This window comes from Sinohyriopsis cumingii, chromosome 10 (genome assembly GCF_028554795.1).
Source record: "Sinohyriopsis cumingii isolate HCF-2022 chromosome 10, ASM2855479v2, whole genome shotgun sequence".
Lineage (NCBI taxonomy): Eukaryota > Metazoa > Mollusca > Bivalvia > Unionida > Unionidae > Sinohyriopsis > Sinohyriopsis cumingii.
This window is the reverse complement of record NC_142970.1, coordinates 36,048,620-36,063,212: the sequence shown is the minus strand read 5'-3', so window position 1 is coordinate 36,063,212 and position 14,593 is coordinate 36,048,620. Positions and strand designations below refer to the sequence as shown.

Here is a 14,593-nt window from a genome sequence, read left to right as displayed (position 1 = left end):
CCAGTAAAAACCACAAATCCACAGGAAGCACTGGCAAGCTTTCTCACATACTGACACTAGACAAGCCTGAGACTCTAACCCATGTGGACAGAGGTGAGATGGCAGTGATCAGAAAAGGTGAGCATTGTAGACCAATCCGCCACCCAGGGCACCAACTGCCAGATAGGATATCAAGAAAATGTATCAAGTTAACGGCCGGAAAAGACAAAAATTTAATCATCAAAATGTGTCCATTTACCGTCATTATTGTGATTAATATAAAACCAACTTCAGTTTTATTAGTCATTGTATATCCATCCAAAAACCAATGCTTGCAAGTTCATACCTTGATGAGAATAAATTTGTCTTGCAAAATAAAATGGAAAATGTTCTTGTAGACATTTGCAATTGAAAATTTGTATTCTTGTTATAATAAAGAGGCATAATAATTTTGCTGTAGTTATAATATCATTTGTGAAACAGATTACAAAGTGATTCATCCAACATATCAGCTAGAAATGTGTTCATAGAATTTGAATGTTTGCCATGTCCTCATTGAATACACTGACCTAAATGCTAAGCTTGCCACTTCTTACATGATGTTTATCAAATGCTTTGTTGTGTGTTAGTGAGGACCTTCTAATTATAACTTAGATTCTTCTGGAACAATGAACTTTTAACCATCACCCAGGTTTTCCTTTTATGTCTTAGATTTTTTATATAAATTTTGTTTACTTGAAAATATTAGTCATTTGTATCATAACATCCAATCAGAATCAGTTGTATCATTGTTTTGCAGTAATTTGATTTGGGTGAAATTATTATTCTCTGGAAATACAAAGTGCTTTATAATATTCTTGGAAACAGACAGTAACTGGGAACTATAGTCAATTGAAACAGTCAAGGAAACCTTTGATTACATTACTGTGATTCAACAAAAGACTGTTGACACATCAATACAATTCAGGCCATTGGTACATCATTACATTAAAGACTACTGGACATTAGAGGCATATCCAGACCTTCTGCATCGGAAATTATTTGGAATACCACTAATGATTAATCAGAACTTTATTCATTTGGACTTGTGCTAGTAATTCTAGGATTATTTGTGATTTAATTCGCAATACTATAAGTTATTTTTTAACATTTTTACTTTGTATTCTAGTGACAAAATTATTTATAAAATTTTACAAAGTATGTTGCTTCTTGCTCTTTTCTAGTACTTATTTTAAGACCACAGAGTCATAATAACATGAATACCTTCACAAAAATTGTAAACTTGAATGCCTAACATTCCCTCATTTATAAGATAAAATAAGCTTGACCTAATTACTAAACCTGAATGCCTGCTATACCCTCTTTTATAATATATGAATACTTTGACCCAAATACAAAACTCAACCATGGTGTTACAGCCTCATCACTACATATTATATATCAAGTACAGTTATCCCCAGTCAGTTAAGAACTAAGACTGAAAAAAACTAGGACTGAAAGAGAAAAGGAAATATACAGTTCAATAAAACCTCTTAGGTGTAAAGGAGGTTGTAGAATGCTATTGTTAAAAGGTTTTTGGGTGCAACATTGCACAGACTGGTCTCAATTTTTGACTTTCACCTTTACATGTATACAACACTGCACAGACTGGTCTCATTTTGTGACTTTCACCATTACATGTAAACAACATTGCACAGACTGGACTCATTTTTTTACTTTCACCTTTACATGTATACAAGAAATTGCAATAACTACTTAAAGGTCAATTATATATTTAATCAGTTTTCCCACAATCACCTTTATCCAACAATATTAGTGCCAATGATTTGTGTCAAACGAATGTCATTTGACCATATTTTAGAATGCCAAGGCTTAAGACTTATTTAATCAAATGACATCATAATGATAGAGAATACCTTGGTATCTGCATTAAATATTTGAGGCACGCTGTGATATCCTGATGAGTGAACTCTGCATCATGACGAGGAGGAAATGTTAAGAGTGGTCCCCCCTGACGATCTCTGCCACCTGGAATACAATTAAAGTGACTTACACTTAAATGTGATAAACAAGTTAGAAAGGATAAGTTACCAATAAAGCTATACAATATTAGAAATGCCAGCCTACTCACTAAAAGCAATTATATTTGACCTTATGAAAAATCTGGGTATATAAAACAAGGTCTTGTTTGGATTCAAAAGATTAAAAATCCTCTGCTGTTGCAGGCAATGATGATGATGACCAAGATGGCAACAAAACTGATAATGATAAAACTCAGATTTGAATTGATATGAAATAACTTTCATTTCAATTCCTGTCAGTTGACTTTCCTTTGAATTACTGTGAATTAATTTTCAGGTATGAAGCACTGATTTTCATGGATTTTATGGTTGCTACTATATACAAACAACAAATACTAAAGGCCAGGTGATCCATCAAACAAATACTAAAGGCCCAACAGAGATCCATAAATCCATCAAACAAATACTAAAGGCCCAACAGAGATCCATAAATCCATCACATAAATAATAAAAGCTCAACAGAGATCCATAAATCCATCAAACAACAAATAAAGGCCCAATAAACAGAGAGCCATAAATCCATCAAACAAATACTAAAAGCCCAACCAAGATCCATAAATCCATCAAACAAATACTAAAGACCCAACAGAGATCCATAAATCCATCAAACAAATACCAAAGGCCCAAAAGAGATCCATAAATCCATCAAACAAATAAAGGCCCAAAAGAGATCCACAAATCCATCAAACAAATAATAGAAGCCCAATAAACGGAGATCCATAAATCCATCAAACAACTAATAAAGGCCCAATAAACAGAGAGCCATAAATCCATCAAACAAATAATAAAGGCCCAATAAACAGAGATCCATAAATCCATCAAACAAATAATAAAGGCCCAATAAACAGAAAGTCATAAATCCATCAAACAAATAATAAAGGCCCAATAAACAGAGAGCCATAAATCCAACAAACAAATAATAAAAGCCCAATAAACAGAGAGCCATAAATCCATCAAACAAATAATAAAGGCCCAATAAACAGAGAGCCATAAATCAATCGAACAAATAATAAAGGCCCATCAGAGATCCACAAATAGATCAAACAAATAATAAAGGCCCAACAGAGATCCATAAATCTATCAAACAAATAATAAAGGCCCAATAAACAGAGAGCCATAAATCCATCAAACAAATAATAAAGGCCCAACAGAGATCCACAAATCCATCAAACAAATAATAAAGGCCCAACAGAGATCCATAAATCTATCAAACAAATAATAAAGGCCCAATAAACAGAGAGCCATAAATCAATCAAACAAATAATAAAGGCCCATCAGAGATCCACAAATAGTTCAAACATATAATAAAGGCCCAACAGAGATCCATAAATCTATCAAACAAATAATAAAGGCCCAATAAACAGAGAGCCATAAATCCATCAAACAAATAATAAAGGCCCAACAGAGATCCACAAATCCATCAAACAAATAATAAAGGCCCAACAGAGATCCATAAATCTATCAAATAATAAAGGCCCAATAAACAGAGAGCCATAAATCCATCAAACAAAATAACAAAGGCCCAATAAACAGAGAGCCATAAATCCATCAAACAAATAATAAAAGCCCAATAAACAGAGAGCCATAAATCCAACAAACAAATAACAAAGGCCCAACAGAAATCCACAAAATCCATCAAACAAATAATTAAGGCCCAACAGAGATCCATAAATCCATCAAATAATAAAGGCCCAATAAACAGAGAGCCATAAATCCATCAAACAAAATAACAAAGGCCCAATAAACAGAGAGCCATAAATCCATCAAACAAATAATAAAAGCCCAATAAACAGAGAGCCATAAATCCAACAAACAAATAACAAAGGCCCAACAGAAATCCACAAAATCCATCAAACAAATAATTAAGGCCCAACAGAGATCCATAAATCCATCAAACAAATAATAAAGGCCCAATAAAAAGAGAGCCAAAAATCCATCAAACAAATAATAAAGGCCCAATAAACAGACAGCCATAAATCCATCAAACAAATAATAAAAGCCCAATAAACAGTGAGCCATAAATCCATCAAACAAATAATAAAGGCCCAAAAGAGATCCACAAATCCATCAAACAAATAATAAAGGCCCAACAGAGATCCATAAATCTATCAAACAAATAATAAAGGTCCAATAAACAGAGAGCCATAAATCCATCAAACAAATAATAAAGGCCCAATAAACAGAGAGCCATAAATCCATCAAAAAAATAATAAAAGCCCAATAAACAGAGAGCCATAAATCAATCAAACAAATAATAAAGGCCCAAAAGAGATCCACAAATCCATCAAACAAATAATAAAGGCCCAACAGAGATCCATAAATCCATCAAACAAATAATAAAGGCCCAATAAACAGAGAGCCATAAATCCATCAAACAAATAATAAAAGCCCAATAAACAAAAAGCCATAAATCCATCAAACAAATAATAAAGGCTCAAAAGAGATCCACAAATCCATCAAACAAATAATAAAGGCCCAACAGAGATCCATAAATCGATCAAACAAATAATAAAAGCCCAATAAACAGAGCTCCAGGGATCTATCAGAAGACAATACTAAAGGCTCAGCAGAGATCCTGAAATAAATCAGACAAGAAATGCTTAGGGCCCAACAAACTGTGATCCAGTGTTCCATCAGACAACAGAACTTTCTTTCCCAATGCACAAATGTAAGCATAATGAAAATGGAAATTTTTTGTCAAATAAAAAAAACAGAGTAAAACAGTGAAAATCATCAATGAATTCAAACTATTAATATGCCATCTATATACTGAACCCACAATGACTGCATATAAAAAATAAAGTCTCAGATTTGCATCATGTATTAACCAAAAGGAAAAGTTCTCACCTGTCAGGTAAACTATTTCTTTTCTAAGAAGGTCCAGTATATGAGCTGCTTCCATAACTCGGCCTGAAAGTTAATTGGATAAAAAAAGACGGATTAAAAACATAATTAACACCAGTATGAGAAATTTAATAGCAAAGAGACAAAAAAGGGGCAATAATAAGTTAATAATTTTGCTAACTGTTCTGAGAACTTATATACACGTACAAGCAAAAGCCATGGCTCTGGAATTAATAACAGATTCAGCCAAGATATACCTATAATATTATTAATCCAAATATTATATATTTTGATTAAATGGTTAAAAAGTAGAACACAACTGCTCATATCCTTCATTGGCTTATGCACAAATAAGCCTTCCTTTGTTTCCTTTTTAAATAACAAAAAAGTCAGGTAATAACAAGACAAACTCTATTACTAATCCATAACAGTTTCCTGCATTTTTAACAGAAAAACTCTCTGCTATACCAATGGTTCCCAACCTCAAGTTGCAACCCACATCCAGGCCATAGGAAGTCCTGAAGAATCATTAGAAGAAATCATATCATAAGCTGGGGGATGGAGGTCGTACTGGTGGCTACTTTAGGGTCACATCAAATAAAAAGTAGATAAACACTGCTCTATATGGTTCATACTAATAATTACCTTCTCTGACAGGCATTCCATTGGCATTGTTAATATTGGACACAGCACCTCTGTCACTGCTCCTGACTGATTGAGTTCGATCTATGCGTGCTGGAGGATTGGGCGGTGATCTCTCACTCCGCATCGACATGCTGGGAGAGGACATTGTATTAGGGCCTGGGTAGGCCATCTTCCTGAAATATTTAATTGCGCATAATGAGAGGATGTTTATTAATCTCAAAAATTAAAGTTCAAGATAGTTTCCATTCTTGTTAATTAACAATTGATTCTGACAGAAAAAGTATAAATAATGAGGAAGGACATGCATTTTTAATGTCCCACAATTTTCTATCTTAATGCAATTTACTCAAAACTTCACTCAGAATCAAAGTTACCCTTTTTGTAACTGGCAGCTTATAAAAAACAGCAGTAGAACAATGGAGAAAAAGCAAAACAGGTACAGTAATTAGGTATATGTAATAGCAATGTATATGTATATATTTAGCTAAGGTTGACCAGAACAATTAGGTAAATATATATTCTATCTTGTCATTTTATACATGTTGGCCAACAAGGCCATTACATGTCCGAGTTAAACAAAATAGTGTGATTGTCAAGGTCCCCCCCCATCCTTGGAAACAAGCACCATAAACAGTTTATTTTTAAAATGTATTAATGTGTGTGTGTGTGTGTGTGTGTGTGTATGCATGTGCATGTGTGTGTGCATGTGCATGTGTGATTTTGATTTTTAACGCAGCTTAATCAATTTTTCAGCCATATTGCTACTATGTCTGCAGTGTGGCAGTTTATAGTGATGTCTAGCACTGGGGCATCATGCCGCAGACATGTAGCATGATGTCCCACCCAGTCACATTATCCTGACACCAGGCTGACCAGTCCTAACACTAACCTCTTAATGCTGAATGCCTAGTGAGGCAGCTGTTAGTACCATTTTTATAAGTCTTTGGTATGACTTTGCAGGGGTTCAAACACATGACCTCTCGCATCTGAGGTGGACACTCTAACCAATTACATCAAGTTCAAAAGGTCAAATCAGCATGTTGCAGAATTAATTCTTTGCTTCATAATAATTCAAGAAATGTATGAAAAACATCTAACAAAGGATTTAGGAAATATAAACTAATAAAAAAAATGATAATAAAATCCTTTATGTAAATTTGCTGTGACTCTAATCTTGAACTGAAAATCAAGGTGGTGAGAACACATGTTGATGAACAAATTGTCTTAGCTCCATTATGATATCATCCATGATATGAAGAAAATCCTTCAAATCAGTTTGTAAAAGTAAAAAACAAAAATATTTAAAAACATCTGGAAAAACTTTAATGCAAATGATTCAATAATTATGGCTGCGTACAAAACAGATGTATTTATGTACAATGTATCCCCACCTATAGACTTCAGGTTTATAAACTCTGAACCCCTTGTTCTATGGTCAAATATATTAATACACCAAATTTCTTTTTGAACTATTCATAGATTAGTATTTGATTCACATTTAAAAAAGACAAGAATGTTCTGCTTATAGGTCTGGGTGAAACAAAAATGCCAGTCAAATAATTTTAATTTATGTAAATTAATCACATTTTTCACATGATATTTGTGCATTTTCTTTTGTCAAATAATAATTGCTTTTTGAAAAGGATATAACAATCTAATAGCAAACTTCAAGATTTTGTCTTTCAACCCACATGGTCATACATTGAAAGACCAATTCAAATACAATGGTTTAATTTTAGTCGCAGGTTAGTGTAACATGTGATATCTGGAAATGCATTAAAATGAAGACATTATAATGAGGGGAAAGCTATTTTTATTACTGTACTATCCTTTATTTCTTTGCATGTCCCTTACTATAGACCCCAAATTACAAACCTTTATCACCTCCCAAAGGAGTGTTACAAAAGAAATGTTATGAGTATTTTCTTGTCCACATTACATGTTAAAAGGTTTGTCATTCTGACAGGGCCAGCTCTTACCTGGACAGAACCAATGATCACATATTATACTGCTGACAATATTCACATAACTGATCATTTGTCCACTCATTATGCAGCAATAGCTCCAGGGCAACAACATTTTCAGACAGTTTGATAGAGTGGTCTGAATTCCATTAAACTTAACATAAGGGACCAACCATTTAATTTTCAACAGGGGTAGGGTAGAGTCCTGCGAAGATTTTTTTCCTTTAATGCAAGATAATTCAATTGTTTCAAAGATTAAAACAGATATAATAGGTTCCTATAAATCAGAGCAAGAATGTTTTTTGCTATTAAAAGGCTGTACTTCCTCCATCTCTGAAAATGAAATTGGTCAATACTACAAATAGACTCTTCCTGCTAGCTGCAAATGCATGGCATTCCAAGTCAAAGCCATACCAATGCTTGCACATTTCTAAGCTAACTATTTTCACACAATTCAGGAAGACTGATTAATAAATGCTTATCTATCCATCAACGTGCACAGATGTACAAATGCACACAGAGACATGTGTACAAATAACATGAGTACACATTTATAGGTCAGCAAGATAAAATTTCTGTATGTACATTGTACCTGCATGTCCAACATCCAGCACATTTTATTTAAGCATATGGGTAATGCTTACGTGCCTAGTCAACAAAACCATGTTTAACATAATCTGGATTGGTTTTATCCTACTAAAGTCTTCCAAAAGATCAGAGTGTTCGATCTAGGATTCAGGAGTCTACAGCCAACTGATTTTTTTTTTCTCAAGCGGACTGGTCAAGTTATCGTGGTCAATATTTTTGTGTTGTTTCTGTTCTTTAATATATATAAAATGTTTTTTTATATATATATAGTAATTTCACACTATACAATTTATAATATCGATGCAAATAAATTACGAGTAAAAATCATCACAGTTTTGAGTCCATTCTTTATCTGCATACTTTCATATTTCATTATTCTGACACCAGGCCAACCAGTCCTAACACTAACCTATTAATGCTGAGCACCTAAAATCTGCCACATCTGAGGCAGACACTCTAACAACTAGATCACCAGAGCGGTCCAATATTTATTTAGACAAATTATTTTTGACTGGTTTTACAAATAAACATATAATAAAGCATAAAGAAACTCAGTCACTTTCTAGAGTGTGATAATTTTAAAATAACCTCTACAATAATTTATTCAAATTTTGGTGAATTTCTGCATAAAGAGTCATAAGTATGTTCACAAAACATCTCCTGAAAATGTATGGTTGCATGGAGTAATGTAACCAGCCTAGCTAAACCACTGGTCTCTGTTGGTCAAATTCTCATCTACATAATGTCATTATGAGCACAGAACAGAATTCACATATTCACAAGCAGCAATATGATGGATGCATAGACATGACAACTTTTCCACCAATTATTTTGACATTTCATGATATGGATGTGACTTTCATATTTGAGTTAATGAATAATTTATTCGTTCCATCATGCAAAGATACAGCTTATATTTCACCCTTAGGTCAAAAATACAATATTTTCACTAAGGCTGCATACAACGAATGGTCCAAACTTCATTACTGCTCACTTCAGTAGGTCTACACACTCAATGCATAAGATCAGATTATTCAAAATGAAACAGTTGTAACACCATGGCTGAATTTCTACCCACCATGTAGGAGTGTTGAGGTTCTATTACCGTGTGTGTGTGTGTGTGTGTGTGTGTGTGTATATATATATATATATATATATATATAGTATCAATCATATACCACGAGATGTATAAATTTTTCACTAAAAAAAAATAAACGAGGCTTGCAGTGTTTCCTTTTAATGAAAAATTTATATGAGTGGTATATCACTGATACATACATACATACATACATACATACATACATACATACATACATACATACATACATACATACATACTGTGCATATATTTTATTTATATCACATATAAATACATATATTTGCCCTTTGAACGGAGTTAAGATTTCCTACAGGCAGCTGTGTATGGACCTAGTGAATGAACTCCTCACATACCTGAGTGTGTCCACTACAAAATGTAGTTCTATGTCTTTTGTGGCTTTTCACATGTAGTTCTATGTCTTTTGTGGCTTTTCACAATCACCTTTGCATATTGATAAGTTGATTGTTTTCTATTTTAAGTTTCTATTTTTCTTCACACTGATTAATCAATATAATATACACTTACAATTTAAACATTATAGATGGTTTTAATAATAAAACTAGAGCATTACAAACATATGGTTAGCTACACCATTCACATGAATGCTAAGCCATTCACCTACCAACTCATGGAAATTAATGTGGAATAGAAACTAAGCGAAATGATGAGTCCAGAGAGAAAGAAAGAGAGAGGCCTTCGGACCCACGAGAAGCTACTGGCAGGTTTTCCCACGTAAAGGCATGATTGCATAGTAAATGGGATGGCATTAAAAGGCATGATTGCATAGTAAATGGCATGGCATTAAAATGCATGATTGCACTGCAAATGGGATGGCATTAAAAGGCATGATTGCATAGTAAATGGAATGGCATTAAAAGGCATGATTACATAGTAAATCAGATGGCATTAAAAGGCATGATTGCATAGTAAATGGGATGGCATTAAAAGGCATGATTGCATAGTAAATGGGCTGGCATTAAAAGGCATGATTGCACAGCAAATGGGATGGCATCAATGCGTAGTAAAGGCTGATATGCAACTATTGTACATTAGTCAACTCTTCTAGTTGTAAATGATCAGTTCATTAAATCAAACATCAATTCATTTCTTATGGTTTAGGAGAAGCTGGTACAAACAAGGTGTACATGATGAATTAATATTTATTAACATGATGTTCAATCAAAGATTGATGACATACAAACCTGGAATGCAAACGTTTATGAATTGGATAGATTAAGAATCTTTGAATTAATTAAGTCAAACTATTTTTTAATTAAGTCAACGTTTCTTTTCTCAAGAATGATATATCGATATTATAGAAAACTCCTTGTATCATTAAATTGCAAACTTGGATGCAGAATATGTCCAAGACTAACCTCTTAATAAGAATATTAGACAGCATGCAATAAGTTAATAGCAATAATTATTCAGTTTAGCTTTAGTATTATGATTTATGAATATTAGATTCAATTATAATCTATTAGTAACATATTCCTATTTATAATATCTTCCTAAATACTTCAATATTTTCTTTTCATCTGACAAGCAAAGGAAATACATTATTCAAAACTGTACCTAAGTATTGTAATTTTTTTCTTAAACTACTCACTTCCTGGTTATAGTGGATGAAGGTTTCCATGTCATGTTGACTCAACCATTCGCCTTCATTGAACTGTACTCTGTAGGATTTCAAAAATCAAAGTTCCAGTATATAGAAAACTGAAGTAGATGTACAAAGAAAACAACAAACCAAACTTTTTTAATTGAGATTCAAAGACTGTAAGCCACAGAAGCAGACTATCACTACAGAGATCACTGATTCTATTGCAAGAGTCTGCATTATTTCATCAGGTTGTTTTTTCAATTCACCGCTCATAGACATTTTTTGAGTAATATTCACCAAATTACAGATTAGAATTTCCAATGTAACTGATTGACTGTTCAAAATTTGGTTCCAATAGCTGCTCTATATTTATTGCCAAATGATGACCCAGTCATACTATAAAAATCCCCACTTATAGTCTTAGGTCAGTTTCTTACTACAGTTTAGATTTTGCCAGAAAGTCACACATTTCACTGCAGTAGTCAAAAGCTGAGGTTTATTGAGGGAAACCCTTCTTCCGCTGAATAAAGGTGACAGTATAACAGAAGTGTCCTTTCATGAGAAAAAGGTAAAATATAATACAGCAAAATCTGTTTGCACAAAAACTGTTCTTTCTGTACTAGTCTCCTGCATGATACAAGTCTCCAGTGTATACCATAATGTTATAAATGGACTAGTCTCCAGCGTGCTACAAGTCTCCAGTATATACCATAATGTTACAAATGGACTGGTCTCCTGTAGAAGAGTCTCCAGTAATATAATTGTACAAATGATATGATAATTAACATAAACATTTCCCTTAATGACCTGGCTACTACACATAAGTTGATGAATTAGGAGGACACTTCACACTCAGTAGTTGTGGGGAAAAGGAACAAAAGAAACTTCTTGACAACCAATTACCAAATTTGACCTGAGCCCATTATAAATTAGCGCTATTAAAAGTCCCACCAGATATTGGTTTTATAACAATGAAAAGTATCCATTTGAAAAGAGATATATGTACATGTATGTTGCGAGGCCCCAAGTGGTCTAAAGAGCTCTCCATTAAGGATCACTGCCATCTCACCTGTCTGCACCGGATCGAGTCTCGGATTCAGCCAACGTGGGTATGTGAGAAAGCTTGCCAGTAGCTTCTTGTGGGTTGGTGGTTCATTCCGGGTTCTTCCTCCACCATTAATACTGGCCGCCATGTATAGCCTATCATGTGCTGAAAAATGGTGTTAAACCCCACAACAACATGCATGTTGCTCCAATATAATTTATTATCAACAAAGTACAAGGGTTGTAATGGGGATAAAGCTTTTCTCCATTCTATAAATTTCCCAGTTGATATCTAATTGATGACTAAACTGGTAGCAATGACACTACTCTTCAACACAGGAGGGTTGAGTTGGAGAGTGGGGATGGATAGGAGAAGGCATAAAATCAGAGCCTGACACTCCCTTAAAGCCATGTTTGTTCTTACAGGTGGCTTTGACCCCATTTGTGATCACCCATTAGCTACTACATGTTATGAAATACTCTTTGAAATATGTTTGCTACTTTCCCTTCCTTGTTTATTGTTTGTGCAATTTAGCATCCGTAACAATACTGAAACAGACTATACCAGGATCACTCAAGTGAATCAAAACTTCAAAATTTTCTAAATTCATGAACCTCATATGGAATGTGAGACAAACGAGGGACTACTTAGTATTATAACAAGCTACTGGAAAGGTATTGCACCAGGACCATGGTACTTCACTCCCAAATATCAGCCATAATCCCATTTAGTCCAAGGACAACATAAACAGGGAAGGCATTGCCTGTCTACAGTCCAGTACTACAAAACTTTTCAATACCTGAACAAATTGTCATCATAAAACATTCGTAAGTGAACCACCCTGACACAAAGTAAAACTACAACTACAGCTGTCAGACAATACACAGCAGAATAATGTGAAATAGTGGATTTTGAGAGGTAGAAGACCTTTTAGGTTTTATGACTTACAGTGATCTACCCATTTACAAGGAAGTTGTGTAACATTTAAAGGAATGCTGGAAAACATAGTGTCACAAAATTCTGAACCATGTTGGTGAATGTGTCACTTCTCACATTCTTTTGAATTACAATATGTATGGGGGGGGGGGTAATTTTAATTATGTAATACTTACTTTTCAATATTGCCTTGCTTAACTCTTCTGGGACACAAGTATCCAAGCTCATAATTCCATCCTCCCATTCAAGGAAATGTCCTAGAAGCCTTGTACAGACAGATCACATACCAGCCTGACTAGAGTAACAGGCCCATATGGAATACTCTTTTCCTTGCATGTTTTGCATGCTGATGTGCACAAATTCGCTTGTGGAAAATACCTGCCTTTTATGTTTAAAATTGTATTTTGGCATTTTAGTCTCATATTTTGGTACTGATCAAGTGACAGTTACATGGTCATTTATTTCTATGTTTGAGTGTAATTCTAGCTCATTTGTTAATTTTGAGGAATCTGTTGTGCCATGCTAATCAAACATTATTCAATTATATGTGTACCCATTTCCAATTATATTTTCCCTTTATCCTTGTCCAATTAAATTTTTGCTTTATCCCTTTACCCATATCCAATTAAATTATCCCCTTACCCTTGTCCAGTTAAATTATCCCTAAACTTTTGTCCAATTATATAATCCCTTTACCCCTGTCTAGTGATAAAGGAAAATACTGTTGCCTTGTTTTAGTTCCAGAACTGTTTTGTACAAGCACTTGCTCTGGAAATACAAGTAAATATTGCACCACAGGGTAAGTATCTCTAAACGTTTTGTATTTCCATAATTTTATTGCAAATTATTATTTTAAAATATTTGTTAAGTAATTTTGTTTCAACACTACCTTAAGTAAAATGAACACTGAATCTGAATATTTTTATAATTACTCCTTCAGGCATTAAATATTCTAAATCATAATTTTTTAATAACATTATTTTTCATTCTGAAGGATGTAAAAATGCAAAAAAACCAAGCCATTTCATTCATCAATTTATAATTTCGAACCAAACTGTCACCAGCGGGTCCCAAAAACTATCAAATTATTGGTGTTTCAAACCAAACAGAAGCTCTTGACATAAACAAGCAGACAGACTGCTCACTGTCATTTCATGGCTTCTATAACAGTCCAGTTAAGTAAATGTTTGTGTCATCTGCACCCTACATTTGCAATGACTAGTTTGGGTCTTTAGGGGGGAAAACTACTAATGTATAGTACTAAAGTTTATTATTAAAAAGTACTACCCCTATGGGCCAGGAATGTTCTTAGTCTTTGCTTGACAAGTGTTGTTAAAAGACTGCAGAGGCAAAACAGATGAGCCTTGGAAAGAGATGATGAATTTGTAGCCTTTTTTTCTGGAATAATGCCTTCTCAAAGCGAACAAAGAAATGAAGGATTACCTGCAAGGAAATGCATAGAAAACAAGAGAATGCAGCCAAAAGGTAATGCGTTAACATCTAGCAAGGGAAAGCAAAAAAAAGCAGGTTGAGAAAACATCTAGAAAACTAAATAAAGAAACAAGTATTAGCAACTGCAGTGCAGGACAAGGCACTTCTGATCAGCAATATGAAAGTAAATGAACAATTAAGACATCTCATAACTGTAGAGAAGGCAGAGTGAGGACGAGGCAGACAATCACTGCATCAGTGACAACAGCAAGAAAACAGAGTGAGTGCAAAAAACAAGACCTAGCTATTCAATGGTAAATGTCCAAGATGAATTGACCTGAGCCAGTACATAAACAGATGGCACAATCATAACTGAAA

General features: G+C 33.9%; 1 protein-coding gene across 1 annotated transcript in view; it reads right to left on the bottom strand.

The window, feature by feature from the left end:
• Positions 1 to 14,593, bottom strand: part of LOC149789874 (SEC14 domain and spectrin repeat-containing protein 1-B-like) — a 68,043-nt gene that overhangs the window by 43,420 nt on the left and 10,030 nt on the right. Inside the window, exons 2-4 of the mRNA XM_089971923.1 lie at positions 5,550 to 5,722; positions 4,908 to 4,970; positions 1,896 to 2,007 (exon numbers count right to left, since the gene is read on the bottom strand). Of these exons, the coding sequence (XP_089828049.1) occupies positions 1,896 to 2,007; positions 4,908 to 4,970; positions 5,550 to 5,718 (344 nt within the window). The 5' untranslated portion in view covers positions 5,719 to 5,722. The remainder of the gene's footprint in view (positions 1 to 1,895; positions 2,008 to 4,907; positions 4,971 to 5,549; positions 5,723 to 14,593) is intronic.